This window comes from Notothenia coriiceps, unplaced genomic scaffold, assembly GCF_000735185.1.
Source record: "Notothenia coriiceps isolate Sejong01 unplaced genomic scaffold, NC01 NC01_scaffold00024667, whole genome shotgun sequence".
Taxonomy (NCBI): domain Eukaryota; kingdom Metazoa; phylum Chordata; class Actinopteri; order Perciformes; family Nototheniidae; genus Notothenia; species Notothenia coriiceps.
The window spans coordinates 3,614,742-3,630,321 of record NW_011357368.1 but is presented as its reverse complement, the minus strand read 5'-3'; the positions used below and the strand labels follow the sequence as shown (position 1 = coordinate 3,630,321).

The following is a 15,580-nucleotide window of genomic DNA, read 5'->3' as shown; positions in this document are numbered from 1 at the left end:
CCCCGTGTGGTTCTGGGATTTTTGCTCACCGTTCTTGTGATCATTTTGACCCCACGGGGTGAGATCTTGCGTGGAGCCCCAGATCGAGGGAGATTATCAGTGGTCTTTTATGTCTTCTATTTTCTAATAATTGCTCCCACAGTAGATTTGTTCACACCAAGCTGCTTACCTATTGCAGATTCAGTCTTCCCAGCCTGGTGCAGGTCTACAATTTTGTTTCTGGTGTCCTTTGACAGCTCTTTGGTCATGGCCATAGTGGAGTTTGGAGTTTGACTGTTTGAGGTTGTGGACAGGTGTCTTTTATACTGATAACGAGTTCAAACAGGTGCCATTAATACAGTTAACAAGTGGAGGACAGAGGAGGCTCTTAAAGAAGAAGTTACAGGTCTGTGAGAGAGGTCTTGATCTTGTTTGTTTGTAGGTGACCAAATACTTATTTTCCACCATAATTTGCAAATAAATGCTTTTAAAAATCAGACAATGTGATTTTCTGGATTTTTTTTCTTCTCATTTTGTCTCTCATAGTTGAGGTATACCTAGGATGAAAATGACAGGCCTCTCATCTTTTTAAGTGGGAGAACTTGCACAATTGGTGGCTGACTAAATACTTTTTTGCCCCACTGTATGTCCTTTTTCAAAGTACTGAGGTCTACTCGATGCTATCAACCTTTCCTGGTATTTAAACTTTATGAAATGGTTATAATCAGTATGACAGGGTCGATATGTCGCCTATAAAACTGTACATGAGCCGTGTTTATTTTGTATGCCCTTTGTTGGTGACAAACACTGACTGATGTATAGTAGCTCTATGTGAATGTCAGACGTGTGAACACTTTATGGATCATTGTAACAAGCAAGCAATAATATTTCCTTGAGACGCAGTTCATCAAAGCTATACGTTTTGCATTTCTTGCTGAAATACAAACGTGAATGTTGTATTCCCTTTGAAAGAGGGATGTAAACTAATGATTTTTATTCCCGCAGTTTATTCAATAAAACTGGAATTGGCCCTGTCGATATGTTAGATGGAGACGGGAAGCTATCCATCATGCTAAATACCGTTAAACGTGTTTCACAAATTAACATATAAGCAACACGCTGTTCTTAACATCAACGCTATACTTGTTATCTTCACATCATCATAACATAAGCAGGTTGGAAGCACCAAAAGCTCATTAAGTCGGCACAGATTTGCTCCAATACTTAAAATGAAGCAGCCTGACTAAAATGATTCCTTCATTAAAGGCAATGGTCAGTAACATAAACAGCTACAGACAATCTTGGAACAGTTTATTACTTGGGTTTTTATATTTACTATGTTTTAATATGGAATACCACAGAAAGTTTTGGGGAAATGATTGTACATAAAGACATTGTTCGTACTTCATTTTAATGTGTCTGGACTTTTATGATGTTGTACATGAGTGTTAGTATGGTGTTGGGCATTAAACTATACGTTAAATAGTAAGAAATCTAGTTGACCACCTTCTTTTTTATTCTTGACAGCGTTTTTATGATATGGGCCACTTGTTTCTTTTTTTTTAAAGAAAAAGGTCAACCCGTAAGTTCTTCATCAGGTGATATATCTGTCTTTTGGACTTTTCTACATTTACAAAAGTTTACACTCTTTAACACAACAACCAAAAGATAATTTGTTCGATTTCCAATGCTAGAAAATTGCATACAAAAATTTATAAAACGGTAACATCTGAAATTGTGACTTTTGTGAAGATGGTAAACACTGAATGTCTAAACAGATAATTAGAAAATGTTGATTTTATGTGAAATTTCTCACACTGACAGCTCAGACATTAAAACACCAATTGTTGAGGATATTTGAACTTGTGGACTTCTGCTATGCACGTACGTAGATGCGCGTGCACACCACATCATCGGCTCCGAAAGTCTGAAACGAGATTGAAGACAGAAAAAAGAAATCTGATTAACATCGTCATCATCAGCAGTCTCTTGTTGCTTCAGTAAAGTTTATCATCAGACCTTTTTCTTACTTTGAGAGCACTTACACAGCCAAGTTTAGACTGCTCTGATATTAGTGCCTCTGCCTAGTGCCTTCACCTGGGGGGTGTCTGAGGTTTCCTTATTAACAGGCAAGTCAGTCTTTTTATACTTAAAGGAAAGGAAAGGTGCGGTAAGTTTATTTATATACCACATTTTCAGACACAGAGGAAATTCAAAGTGCTTTACATCATCATTAACACTTAATAATAAGACAACAGAAAGGTCACCTATTATGCAAAATACACTTTTTCATGTCTTGTTTATACATAAATATGTGTCGCCAGTGTGTCTCAGAAAGTCACAGGAAAAAAGATTCTCCTTCTTTTTGTTGTTGTCCGGAACCACCCTTGAAATCAGCTGGTAACACTCGTCCACTTTATCACCTGAATCTCCTCCTAGAGCACCATTGTGTTCTTTTAACCAATCATCTCTCAGAGGGGCGTGGCCAGCAGCAGCTCATTAGCATTTAAAGATACAGACACAGAATCAGCACTTCTGAAACAGAGGTTTATGGGATGCTACAATGCACGATCTGTTTGGTATTTCGAGCCAAACACTTCAGAGACATGTTTCGTATATATCTGAGAACTATAATATATTGTTGAAAAGAAGTATAATAGGAGACCTTTAAGTAAAATTCTTATACTACTTAAAGTCAAAGGTAATTGCAAAAATTACTTAAATATCAAGTAATTAAATTCTTACTGTATATGTCAACACTGTACACACAGAATCTTACATTTATAATTTACATTTGCCAATAATGTAAGAGCCTTTTAATATTGTATTTTGTATTTAATACTTTGTTTACTACTGGGTAAATTAGTATTGCATTTATCATTGATGCATGTTACATTGATTTGGAAAATATAACTAAAAATTGTTCTTCAGTACAATAGTTTGTAGCATTCCAGCATTGACTCTAAGTATATAAAACAACATGACCATCATCTAGTGAAAACAGTTTTCTAGTTTCGTGAAGTCTTTCAGTTGTACAAATGGCAGTTGAAGTAATTGTCCCTCTACACCACATTATAAAAAGCTTCATTTTCATTGTGTTGTAGTCCCTAAATGTATTTTTAAAGCACTCGTATGATGCTCTTTCGCCAATAATGACCTAAATGCCTGTTCATATTGTGATCTTCATTTGGATCAGCTGTCTGCTTAAAGAAACAGGTGGACAAAAGCTGATATGAGAATGGGGAGAAAAACATTGCATGCTGTGGGTTATGGGGTTTATGTTTCCAAGGATAAAGATGTATGGAAGTCCCAGGGGCAAAGCACTATGGCCAACTGCACTGCGCACATTATCATTATCTCATGCTGTGTGGCGGCACGGGGAAACAGGGCAGGATGTGACAAATGAAGCCCAGACGACTCCATCTGGCACGTGGCGAGATGCCGAGGGAGACATTAACTGGAGGTAACACCAGGGTCCATTGGCATTTCTCAAGAGCAAGATCAATGAGACCAATTAAAGCCCATTCGAGGACACACACACACACACACACACACACACACACACACACACAGATCTGGACCCCCGACTAAATCACAGCCACACAATCTCATCTGGCTCCAGTCCCATCATAAAGTCGCAAGTGCACGGCTGTATTAATCTTTTAAAAAAATCGATATTTATTGGATTGAAATGTATAAAAAAGAAAGTATATGAGGTTCCTCGCATGGACAAGTATTTATTCTACTTTTTACTGTAGACTCGCCGAATGATCTTTGTGCCCTTCTTCGAGTGCAGTGAGCAGCGCCATGTTGTCTTCATTAAGCCCCTCATCCATCCATCTCCCCCTGGGACCCTCATGCTCTCATCTGCTGGACAGTGCTTTTATTCGACTGAATGTGCTTTTTATTCTGTACTGAGCCACATGCCTCTGTACACTGAGAGGAGATGGACATCTTGTTGGTAGAAGACGTGATGTTTTATATCCCTGATGAATGGGCATAACTACCACGCAGCAACGGTTGCTAATAGATTTTATCTCCAAAATAAATCTCATAATAATGTAAACGGGTCTACAATCATTATAGTTGAGAAATGAAACAAGTGTTACATTTGTAGTTCATGTTCTGACGGAAGTTTTGGACTACTCCAACCAACCAGTGGAGTTTAAACTTTGCAGTTACCATTGTGCCACTGTTTTACTATTTAGTCATTCTGTGTTGTCTATGTTCATACTGACAACATGACCAATGAAGTCTAATTTAACTGGGTAAACAATCATCCTAATCTCCCTACATCTCTTCTTCTTTGACATGTGCTTCTAGTCTTTGGAAGTGATGTGACAGGCTGAATACAAAATGACTAAACCATGTAGGCTTTCTAAGACTACATTTAAATAACTGTTAGCATAAATTACCTTGAATTCGGTGCAGTATGTAATATCATTTTGTGTTGTGCAATTTATGATCTGATCCCAGCAACAATATAGTGACTTAAACATAAGTATCTGCGTGCAAAGTAACCCATCTGTCATCACCCCCCCTCAGCATTCAGCAGTATATTTAACTTGTGTTGCTGAGGCATAGTAAAACCAAAACTTTTGTTTGCAGAATATTACAGAACCTGTTAAACTAATACTCATTATTTAGTTTTATTAATAAATGAGTTATGTGTACATCTACTGACGTCAATATAAAATATTTCACAGTCTGGATCGCCTTAGAGCCAAACATCTTTGCTTTAACATCGTTCAAATAAAAAAATCCAAACAATGCATTAGTTTGGATGTAATATGAGGGATTTTCGTTTAATTACAAACCAGCAGGGAATATATATCGGACCTCTCCCACACCGGTGGTATTATAACTTGTTCTCTTTTCCTATGAAACTTTTTTTCCCAATGATTCAACCCCACATGCCGATCAGATTACATTCCATCACTCCAACATGGATAGACAGACGTCCACACCCTTATCTTAAATAAAAACAGATTTGGTGCGGTTCAAAACGTTTGTTCCCAGTTTGGAAACCTGCCTTCAGCCTAAATTACAGCCCCTCTCAAATGTTTTTGTGAGTGCCTCTCTGCAGAGGTGAGTCCATCACAGACAAACTGGACTTTGTTGACCAGCTGGCCAATAAATCCAAGCAGACCCAGATGTTTACAGGAACTAAACCTCTTTGACTTAGTGGTCTTGAATTTACAGGCTGACGTGTTTCTGATGTGTGCAATATCATTGAGTGCAGTCCAACATCATTTGTGAGGCAGTGAACTGTTAGTGTATTCCTTTGAAATCTAGACTAGGTTTCTCCGTGGATCCCCTGAATCTGCCTTGCTGTAACAAATACTTCACCTGCTCTCAGCCTACATGGTCTACATGTTAAAAAAACCTCTTTTAATATGAACTTAAATAGATATATTTAGTTCATATTTCCTTGATGTGAACAAATAATGAAATGTAAGAAACAATGCATCATGATAATGTGCTGCCTCACAGATGCAGGCATGTTTATTCACACCCTCATTTGGCAGAAGAAGGAAATACAAACGGTGTTTCAAAATGGCCATGGGAGTTCAGAACATTTTCAAGGAACTACGTAGTTTTTTGGGTAAATTATTGACCAGATTGTTTCACATTTCACATCTGGTGTCACCACCCAGTTATGGCCTGTCTTGACCATCTCTCTAGTTTTGGTTTCTGCTTGTGCTGTGATTGTGTGTTATATCCGCCTGAAGTATATTACAAGTTCCTTAAGTTCAGGCTGCTTTATTCAAAAATAAATCTCATTTGTGAGGCCGTGTTTGTTCCACGTTCTAAGTATTTATGCTAAGCTAGGCTAACCAGCTTCTGGCTGTCCTTTTGATGTATAGATATGAGAGGTAGGTTATCGACCTTTCCTTTTAACTTTGGCCCAAACAACTTTGAATAAGCCAAAATGTGAAACTATTCAAAAAGGATATGCTACAAAGCAACAGTGTTTTTAAAAAAAAAACTAATTGAGGACTATCTGTTTAAGCAATCCCTTGATTTCTTATTGGCAGACAGAGATGTAGAAACAGGAAATGGCCCATGTATTTAAAGACAGCGACCAAACCTGACACCTCATCCCACTTTCAAAACATCTGTTCATCTATCTGATGGGAGATTTTTTATGAAAATTGGAGTCATTGAATCCACATCCGTCTCCAGGCTGATGGGAGGAGAGCATTTGGGAGCCACAACTTTTATAAAAGAAAACACAGAGAACTATTTGCTTTTTAGAAAAAAGGGGCTGATCATGAAGACACATGTGGACCCATAAATGCTTTATACACTTGATTAATTTGAGTCAACATCTGCATGTAGCACTCTCTTACTTCTCACCCATATTTCAATTATAGTCAATTAAAATAAATAGAACTGCTCACCAGTATGAGTTCATCCCCATTGAGTTCTCGGGTCCAGAAGGTCTTCGGGCCGTTCCCGCTCAGTAGAGTCTGTTTGCAGTACATCTTGTTTTCTGTTTCCCAAGTGGCCAAGCTCTGTAGAAAAAGCCGCACTTTCATGAGGTTACCTATATTTATTTCCTCAATCTTAGCCGATTTACAGACTGTGTGTTAATCACTAGTCAGTCTTCAGGGATTCTTTTTGCATGTTTTACCCTGAATAATAATACTTTTCAGATTGATCTGGTTCGTTTTTAGCTTGTTCCTTGCAGCCCTACATTTTAGTATAATATAATGCTTAAGGGTGCACTAATAAAACAAATTGCACTCATAAAGTTCTGGTTACTTATCACAAGGAATACAACACCACGTTTGCTTTTTCTTTGTGCTCATATTAAGGATACAAGTCAGGCTCCCTAATCCTCTTCGGTTTTATTTCCACCATTCTTTTAAAAATCTGTCTCCTTCAAGTCTCCCCATTTCATAAGATGTCCTTTTTAACTTTCACCGACTTGAGTATTGTTGGTTAATTCTTTTTTTTGTGTCAAACTTTAATTATCCCTCAATGATAGTGAAGTTAAATATTTAGATTATTTTAGTTTAGAACATTCCAGAGCGAGGTTTTGTGGTCCAGTTGGAAACCCCAATACTTAAAACAAAAAGCTACACATTCATTTAAGAGGAGGAGACATGTACATTGATAGAAAGTTAATCATGTACTGATCAATCAGATTACCTTACACTTTCTGCCATCCAACGTCTCCTCATTAAACTCCTCTCCCATGAGGAAGTTGATCTCCGTGGTGCGGACGGTGGTGGATGTCTTGATGTAGAAGTGCTCATCGTTCTGCCTTATCTCCACATGGGGCTTGGACGCAGCCGCCACCGCCACCTTCCTCAGCATTGCGTTCACTCCTGAGAACACACACAGAGCTACAGTGTGAATACTACACAGGGCTGATCAGTCTGTGGAGGCTAAGACCCTGACGTACAAAACCACTTTGATCCCAACTTTAACCGCTCAGAACTACTTTGTCCGTATTTTATCACTTGATATTGAGTTGTGTCACGTCACATTTTTCTGTCTGCCTCTGGCGCCAAAGACATGGGGAGAAAAATATCTCTTGAGTTAATGTTACAGATGTGAAACTTGGCCTATTTAACAAAGGAATGCATACAGATAGTCATCAATCTGAGTTCAAACTAACCCTTTATTAGTTGTCAGGAGAAGATTTCACAGTACAGTATAAGGCAGTGGGTTTTCATATTTTAAAAAAGGGTCTTGAGATTGTTATCAGCAGATGTTGCAAATATGGAGGCTGCAGTGACAAGGTGATGAGGGGGAGGAATGCTGCTTTGTTTGGCTCTCCTGTACCTCATGATAGATTCTGTCCTCCAAACAGCGGAAAAGCTATTAACCCTTCCTGTCACACATTACAGTGAAAACAATCAGATGAGGTAACGCTTCAGTCCGTTTCCCATCCATCCTTCTTGGAGTTCATGTTCTCTCCTCCTGTAATTAAAACCAGTTGTCCTCCACTTTGGAACAAGCAGCGCCGGTGGTAAATATTGTCTTTTGCAACCATATAAAAGCAATTTAAACAGCAGCCTAACCTGCCTATGATCAAGCTGAAATTAGGTATTTAGACATTGGATTGTTGGACCGTGGTGGGAAAAACATCATCTTTAATTGTACCTTTTTTGATCAATCAGTTATTTTGTTAAGACTCTTACAAAAAGTATAATCTCCAATCTGTACCTCAAGTTTGAATTTTTTTTCTTCTGTTTTTTAACAATAGACCTCCTTCCTGTTCAGTCAATACATCATTTCAGAAACCTAAAACTAAAATGCAATCAAACATTCATAGAAAAAGAGAAAATTATCCTCACCCAGAGCTTTTAGCAAATCTTCGAAATTCTCGCTGCTTTTCATTTTCCAGGTGCCTGCAAAATTGGGCATTTTTTCTTGTGGGGTTCTGGATGTGTCTCAGCGTTTCGTCTCCTGTCGTCTGTCTCCTCCGCACCCTTTCTCTTCAGGCTCTTTCTTTCTCTCCCTCCCTCTCTCCCTCCCTCTCCTCCCTGTGTGCAATGATCCCACGTAGCAGACCCCATTCCCCCTCCACCTTAGCCTCCTCTCCCACACATACACACACACACACACACACACACACACACACACACACACACACACACACACACACACACACACACACATTGTAAATGGTTTATTCTCATTAGAGAATAGAATAATTGTGCACAAATTGTGGTTCAGTTGAATGTTCTTGATGTCTCTTCATCTGATCCGACTGAGATTTAGTGGAACTTAATAAAGTATTTACACAAATATTTATTTAACTAAAATTTGTTTTTATACAAATGTTCCCACTTTGCCTTTTATGTATATTTATCCACCAAAAAGGATTATATTCTCTCTTCCTTTTATACAAAATGTGTAGTGTGGTGGAGAAAATATATTGCACCTACATTGAGTTAATTTAATTTCAAAGTAGTTTAAATTTGATACCAATTCCATTCACCCCCACTGGGAGGAGGAAATCACAAAGAAATGCAGTACAGTTTTAGTTTGTTTGTTGTTCAAACACATGTATTATTGTAATGTGTGTTGGATCTACCCTTAATGTAAAGCAATAAACGATCATAAAGGAAAGGTTTTGTTGTGCAGTCATGTATTCAGCTGATACTGAAAGGATAAGTTCATATTGTTCTTAAAGTACACCTTAAAAAATACTTGTTTTTCCTTTGTACATTAACACCGGCGTTTTTGGTCACTTCACTTGCTGTTGTTATGATTTGAAGAGATCCATTGCTAAAGTGATTTCAATGTAATCATGATTAAAATGTGTAGTTATGCCGAAGTTAAACAGTCTGAGTTAGATTCATTTTGGCATTTTCTAAAGTTATGGTCTTTTTTTACAAAGTTGAAGAGAAGATAGTTGATTTGTGTAACTCAGATTGACTGCAGAAGCCTTTTGTTATTGGAAAAATACATTTAGCATGAAGCAAATGGATTTTATCTTCCATTTATTTGCTTATGAAATCAGGAGTGAAGACAAAAAGTGAAGACATCTTTTATAATACTTTTGAAATGAGGAGGCTGGATTAATGTTCTATAGTTGATATTTAAAGGCATAGATAATTCAATCACCTTTCTAAAACGTCTTTGTCCTTTGCTGCTTTTCAAAGCACTCTATATTGCCTACACTCTATCCCACCTTTTATTCTCCACACACACACACACACACGCACACACACACTTGCACGTCTACCACTGTCACATCCCTTGAGGATGAGAGGCCCTTCCTCTAACCCCGACCAGCTCAGATTTGTTTCCTCTCTGACAGCCCCTCATCCATCTTTCTGACAAAGTGCCTTCCAGACACTGGCTGATAATGAATGCAGAGCAGGGAGCACTCCGTCATCCCACCATGGTCCGTCAGCCTGTTTGTTTCATTCATCAGGAGATTTGTCCGGTCTCCGGTGGCAAAAGTTAGATTTGGTGCAAGCATCTTCAAATGTAGGGGCATGTTTCTGCTGCCATCCAGAAATTAGGATGTTAAATATTAATGTTGGTTATGAAATCTTCCTTTAAATGTATCACCATATGTCATAGGTTATATGTGTTTACTCTGCAGTAATATCTCCACTTAATTAATAGATTTATATTTTGTAAGTTTTATTCACCACCATTTTTGAAAAATTAAGAAAATCTTTGCAATGACAAACAAAAAATATAACTTTTTAAAAATATTGACGGTTTTGTAAATGTTTAAGAAAAAGTATATAATATTACAACAAGCACCAGCATCCTTAAATTGTATTGATCATCAAATGTTTTCTTTCATTTTAAATTGCTTGAAGAATGGTACCAATACTAAATGTTGCAGGGCCATCCTTACAGCAAAATCAGCCTCAGTCGATTCTTTCACCTCATTACATAACATGACAGATGACCTTTGGCGTCAGTGTCACCTTCAATAAAACTTATGGACGCCCCACAGTTATGAGAACATCAATGAAAAGCATCACTCACCTGCTCCCATTTTTTCTCCCTGAGCTTCTTAAATGCAAAAAGGTACTCCCTGAGGGCAACAAAATGAACAATAGTCAACTCTTCAAAATGTTATATCACAAAAAGAACCTCCCTACGATTACAATTTATCCTCCCAAAATGTGACTTTAAACACTGAAATGCTGAGATAGCTATTGGCTTCAAAAAAGTGTTTTTCATGCTTTAGTTGGGCTCCTAAACTCCTGCATTGGGCTGCAGATGACAGCAGATACAGCTTGACATGACATTGCAGATTGGAATTATCTTAATTCTTTATCAAATCCATCAAGGAAAAATACGAATTTGAAAAAGCAGAAAATGTTCGTTAGCTTTATGTTTGAACATGTGTAAATAATCAGCGACTTTTTGTTAAGCAGTTAAGTTTAATCAACCAAATAGCCACGACATGATGAGATGACAAGCAATGTGAAATCTTTACAAGACAGTTGACAACAGGTTAATCTCTGAAATCACACTTTGAATTACAGAAAGTTGTGCAAATAAATTCCAGACTTTAGTCAAATTATTAGAGAGGATTCTCTTTTCCAAACAAGGTTTGCCGACTTTAGAGTTCATTGGGTGTTGCATCTTGGCATGGCCTAGGAGCAGATTTATATATAACTTCAGAAGACATTACGGGATGTTCAGGGCTTCATTTTAAACAAACGCAGGTAAAGGAATTTGCCTTGAAACTAAACCGCCCCATTTGAAAGTTGAACACTTCTGTGGTTATAAACGCCAAATACATAATGAAAATAAATAAGGTATAATGCATTCCTTTATCACGTTATTCACACAATGTACAAGTAATACACTATCACATTTTGTGCCGAAAAGGATAACACATTTAGAATATTCCACAAAACAACTTCAATCATTCTCCAATTCCTGGAAGCTACCAGTACACAAAATAATGTATTGACCAGCGCGATCATTGCAATATGTTTTACAATATCGAATAGCCAGCATATTAGTATGTTACAAAAAGGCTGATCAAATATTGTGCTCTATGTATTTTTTCTGTTTTGCGTGGAATTTGTCAAATCTTTTGCTTGGACTCAGTTTGTGCAGCGTACAAAACAACAGTTATTAAATACACCGACAACACACTTCTTCTTCTCGCACATCCAACAAAACAAAACGCAGATTTTGCATCTTAAATATACTATGAAGGCAAAATTATATTAAATATACATAGATGCCAGTGACAAAGTGAAGGAAAACAAGCAATTTGAAAACCTGTTTACTTCTGACGTGAATGCGTCATCACACATTAAATGACCTTTCTCTGGAGCCTGATCAAAACCAGTCTTTTTTTGTATGCATGCCCAACAGCACAAACAGCAATCTGTCACACAAACTATCAAAGATAAAAACAGGAATCACTTTCCTCCACCGCAAAGAAGCTTGATTGTAAAGCGTGTAAAATCCATTGTCTAAAAGTTGGATAAATGTGTCTGCATCTTCCAGTGTAAAAGCAACATGTTATTCACCCCTTTAAAGTACATTAAATAGCACCAGCCATGTTAAGCAGCAATACAAACTGAACCTGGGTCTGGTGTGAATGTTAATGGCCGAAAGGTTTTTCATCTTCAAGTAATATGTTTGAATGATCACATAATTAATGTCGGACACACAGGTGCTGTGATTCAAAAGTGGCCTGATTTCATTTTGTTCCCCAGGTTATTCTTTAAAATAGTTTTTATATGAGGTCTTATTAGGGCTAAAATGGCACGTGGTCCATATGTCATCAGTGCAGATTTCTTCTACCAATGTCTCGAGTCCACCAGCTCCGGTCGCAAACTCATTTTTTTCAGCGTCTCGTAGCCGACCACCATGACGATGGCAGTGGGCGTGGACGAGATGATGCGTGCGGAGAGTCCTTTGGTCAGCCCCCAACAGCCCTCCTCTTTGATCAGCTGATTGAACGTCTCAATGACAGAAGATCTCCCTTCAACCTAAAAAACATGTGTTATTATTTGTAACCACAAACTGTTATTGCCTAGGACTGGGTGTTGTACATTCAATTACATCGATTCAGATTTGTGAAGCCAAACATGCCATTTATGGCTTAACTATTGGCATATCTCAAACATTAGAATCTGAATTTTGTGTTCAGTGAATCGTTATTCAATATAGCAGGGTCAAACTGTCTGATGATCCACAGTAAAGGAAATGTACCTGCACTCTGGCTCTGACCACGTCCATTGGGTTGGTGACAGTTGAGGCAGTAGCGGCAGCCAGAGGTCCGGCCATGGCTTGTAGAATCAGATGAGGGCAGTCACTGGGAGCCAGTTTAGAGAGCTGCTCTGTTAAACATTACACAAACAGATATTTGATTGACAACAAGGCAAGAACTGTTGTATTCATTATAACTGCAGTCGGACACATTCACTGGGGACATACTGATACTCATAAACCAAGTATTTAGAGAAAGTGCACTCAGCACAGAGCTTTTTTGTGCATGATAGTTGCGAAAACATTTTTTCAGCCACTTACCAGCATAAAAATGATAAAAAGGCCACCAGACGGCACTGTTTGGGATATAGGTGAGCAGAGATGCCACATATCCCCTGTAGAAGCCCCGGAAACCATCAGCAGCAAAAATCTGAGACATGATGGTCCTGGTTTGGCCGAACATTTGTTTTGAGTTCTTACTGTCAGCATTGAGACGAAAGCGGGTGAGGTGCTCCCCTTGGCCCTGCATCATCAGCTGCTGAGAGACCACATCTATAGGAACAGTAATGCTCTGAGCCACCAGAGAGGCTGAGCCGCCCGCCACCAGGGACTTGAACGTATTGTTATCAGAATACTGGGAGACATACTTCCTCACCAGCTCATAGGTGGTGATGTAAGCCTGGCCTGAGATCAGTGTGAGGGTGTTGACCATGAAGCCACGATAAAGGCCTCGAACACCCTCAGCCCGCAGAATCTTAAAGAACGCGTCAAAGGTGCCGGTATACAGTGACGTGCCTCTCTGCACCTGCAGCAGGGTGCGGATCAGAGTCGCCGGGTAGACGGTGGCCCTGATGCTCATCGTCATGAACACCCCGAAAGAGTAGAACTTCCTTTTATCGAGGTCCTCCCACTCGATGATCCGGATGTTCCTTTTCTCATGCATCCTGTCAGCTGTAGGTGCCCCCTCATCAGACTGATTCCTAACAGCAAAAACAAAAACAGGGTGGTGAGTAAAAAAGTTTTACTAAGAGTGTAAGTTCAGGGATATGCTTAAGTTGGATACCAACCAATGAAAACATCAGGTGTGAAAATTGTAACGTTTTTTGGTTTCTTCTCTAGAACAAGAGGGCACTAAAGCATCTTGGTCAAATCTAGTTACCATGAGATTAAAAATAAAAACATCATTGCCATCCGGGGGTTATATATTAGATGACTCACACATTGGCTGGTGGCTTAATTGCATTAATGCAATAAATTGTCTAATATTTTCATTGATCATAGATTTCTAATACTGCCAACAACAGCCTAGTTTTCTCTGAGTACTGTACAACCATGTACCACAGCAGCACTACTTATTTACCTGAACTGACTTTGCAGTGAAAACAATCATGTTAAAATAGTTAACAACTTCTCCCCGAGCAATAATATTGATATTCAATTATGAGTGAGAGTTCAAAGGTCGTGCGGCAAGACACCAAGCTAAAGCTAACCACGAAGATGTGATAAACCAATTAGCTTAGGCACAACAACATTAAGGCATGTGGAAAATATGATCGTGTTCTTACAAATATCGCTCTTCTTGGTCACCCAGTAGCTAATCACCAGTTAAGTTTAAATGCAGGATTCTGTGCTGAGCAACACCGGTCAGAGGACACAGTGTCAGAGGACACCGTGTTCCCAGCCGGTGTGAAGCGAAATCACAGCTCCCTGGGCAGCCGTGGGTTAACCAATAACACGTATGAAAGCCAACACAGTAAGTCGAACAAAGGCCACACCAGTCGTATAATAAAATGTGCTAGTGCTAGTAGTTTAAACTTGTGTTTAGCTAACAAGGAGCTAGCACTGGGTAGTGTTAGCATTGGTATGATTAGCAAGCACTTACCTTTTCGTACAAATGTTTATTACACGGTCAGGACAAAGTTGGTCTGACTTAAAACATTATGTTATCGGCCGATAAAAAAAATGCAATTCTGAGTAACGTCTTACAGTTGCTTACATATACTAAGGACGTTCGCCATAGTTAGCTTCCTTTTAACTACTCAGTCAACTTCCGCTTCCCATTCAAACAGCATGCTGATGAAACCTGATGAAACAACCAATGACACTGCAGAGCTGCTTCTTCTTCTTCCTCCGGATTTCGGGCAGACTGGATGCTTGCTGCACATTTCCTTCTCTCAGTTCATTCAATCAATTGAATTTGTTACATGATATATAGGTACACTCTAGGGTGTAACTTTCGTTTGATAAGTGGGGGGGGGACACAAAACAGGGGGTCCTCCGCAATGAAACATTGTTCTCTATTTAATTCCATTTCCTGCCTTTATAAAAATATATATTATGGACTATGGTGTTAATTAATCCAAGAAAAATGTGTAGGGTATATAATGAGTGTGCAAACTTATCTATCCATGAACCTGTTTTATTTGTGATGACCTCACATCCTATAGGGGGGTCCGAGGGCATGCACCCCCGGTAAGATTTGTTTCTTTAAATTGAAGTTAAAGCATCAATCTGGTGCACAAATTAAGAGATTTATGGATACAACTCTCAACACTCATATGAAACAGAACTGTATATATTTCAATACTCCAAAAAACATTAGAATATGCTCACAACCAATAACACATCATTGATATACTCCTCTCTCCTATCTTTATCTTACCTAGTCTGCATTCTTTCTTTTTATTTATGCATATTTTACTAATCACTTCCCTTTCAAACTGTGTTTTTTATTTTTTAGTGACATTGGAATTATTTTTTAACTTATTTTGAACAACTATATTAAATAGATGGAAATATTTGTTTAGACCAAACCGTTTGAGACCCACTGAGATAACTAAAGTTTATAATCACTCAGCGAGTCCTTTACCTCCCTGAGCTGATGTTATCTCAGTCCGACAGGAGAGGACTCTCCCTCTCCTTATTGTTGAAA

General features: G+C 38.5%; 2 protein-coding genes across 4 annotated transcripts; both read right to left on the bottom strand.

Annotated features, from left to right (window-relative positions):
- Positions 1-1,276: 1,276 nt before the first annotated feature.
- Positions 1,277-8,467, bottom strand: LOC104955210 (cellular retinoic acid-binding protein 1). Its single transcript, XM_010782470.1, has 4 exons — positions 8,292-8,467; positions 7,138-7,316; positions 6,384-6,497; positions 1,277-1,906 (listed from the first exon to the last, which is right to left on the bottom strand). The coding sequence occupies exons 1-4, from the start codon at positions 8,359-8,361 to the stop codon at positions 1,856-1,858; spliced, it is 414 nt and encodes a 137-aa protein (XP_010780772.1). The 5' UTR covers positions 8,362-8,467; the 3' UTR covers positions 1,277-1,855.
- Positions 8,468-10,810: 2,343 nt separating this feature from the next.
- On the bottom strand, positions 10,811-14,776 carry slc25a44b (solute carrier family 25 member 44b). 3 transcript variants are annotated; one of them, XM_010782467.1, is made up of 4 exons: positions 14,531-14,776; positions 12,970-13,628; positions 12,652-12,779; positions 10,811-12,428 (listed from the first exon to the last, which is right to left on the bottom strand). In XM_010782467.1, the coding sequence occupies exons 2-4, from the start codon at positions 13,589-13,591 to the stop codon at positions 12,237-12,239; spliced, it is 942 nt and encodes a 313-aa protein (XP_010780769.1). In that variant the 5' UTR covers positions 13,592-13,628; positions 14,531-14,776; the 3' UTR covers positions 10,811-12,236. The 3 variants fall into 3 exon arrangements, with proteins under 3 accessions (XP_010780769.1, XP_010780768.1, XP_010780771.1); XM_010782466.1 differs by having other exon boundaries at positions 14,645-14,776; XM_010782469.1 differs by lacking the exon at positions 14,531-14,776 and adding an exon at positions 14,214-14,300.
- Positions 14,777-15,580: the final 804 nt, after the last annotated feature.

Bases quoted from the DNA above. Each gene is read 5' to 3' on its own strand.
- LOC104955210 (XM_010782470.1), bottom strand. From the start codon at position 8,361: ATGCCCAATTTTGCAGGCACCTGGAAAATGAAAAGCAGCGAGAATTTC. The intron at 7,317-8,291 runs GTGAGGATAATT...GTGTGTTCTCAG, and splicing joins AGATTTGCTAAAAGCTCTGG to GAGTGAACGCAATGCTGAGG. The intron at 1,907-6,383 runs GTGAGCAGTTCT...ATCTCGTTTCAG, and splicing joins ATGGGGATGAACTCATACTG to ACTTTCGGAGCCGATGATGT.
- slc25a44b (XM_010782466.1), bottom strand. The intron at 12,780-12,969 runs GTAAGTGGCTGA...AATGTTTAACAG, and splicing joins TTTTTATCATTTTTATGCTG to AGCAGCTCTCTAAACTGGCT. The intron at 12,429-12,651 runs GTACATTTCCTT...CATGTTTTTTAG, and splicing joins TGGTCAGAGCCAGAGTGCAG to GTTGAAGGGAGATCTTCTGT.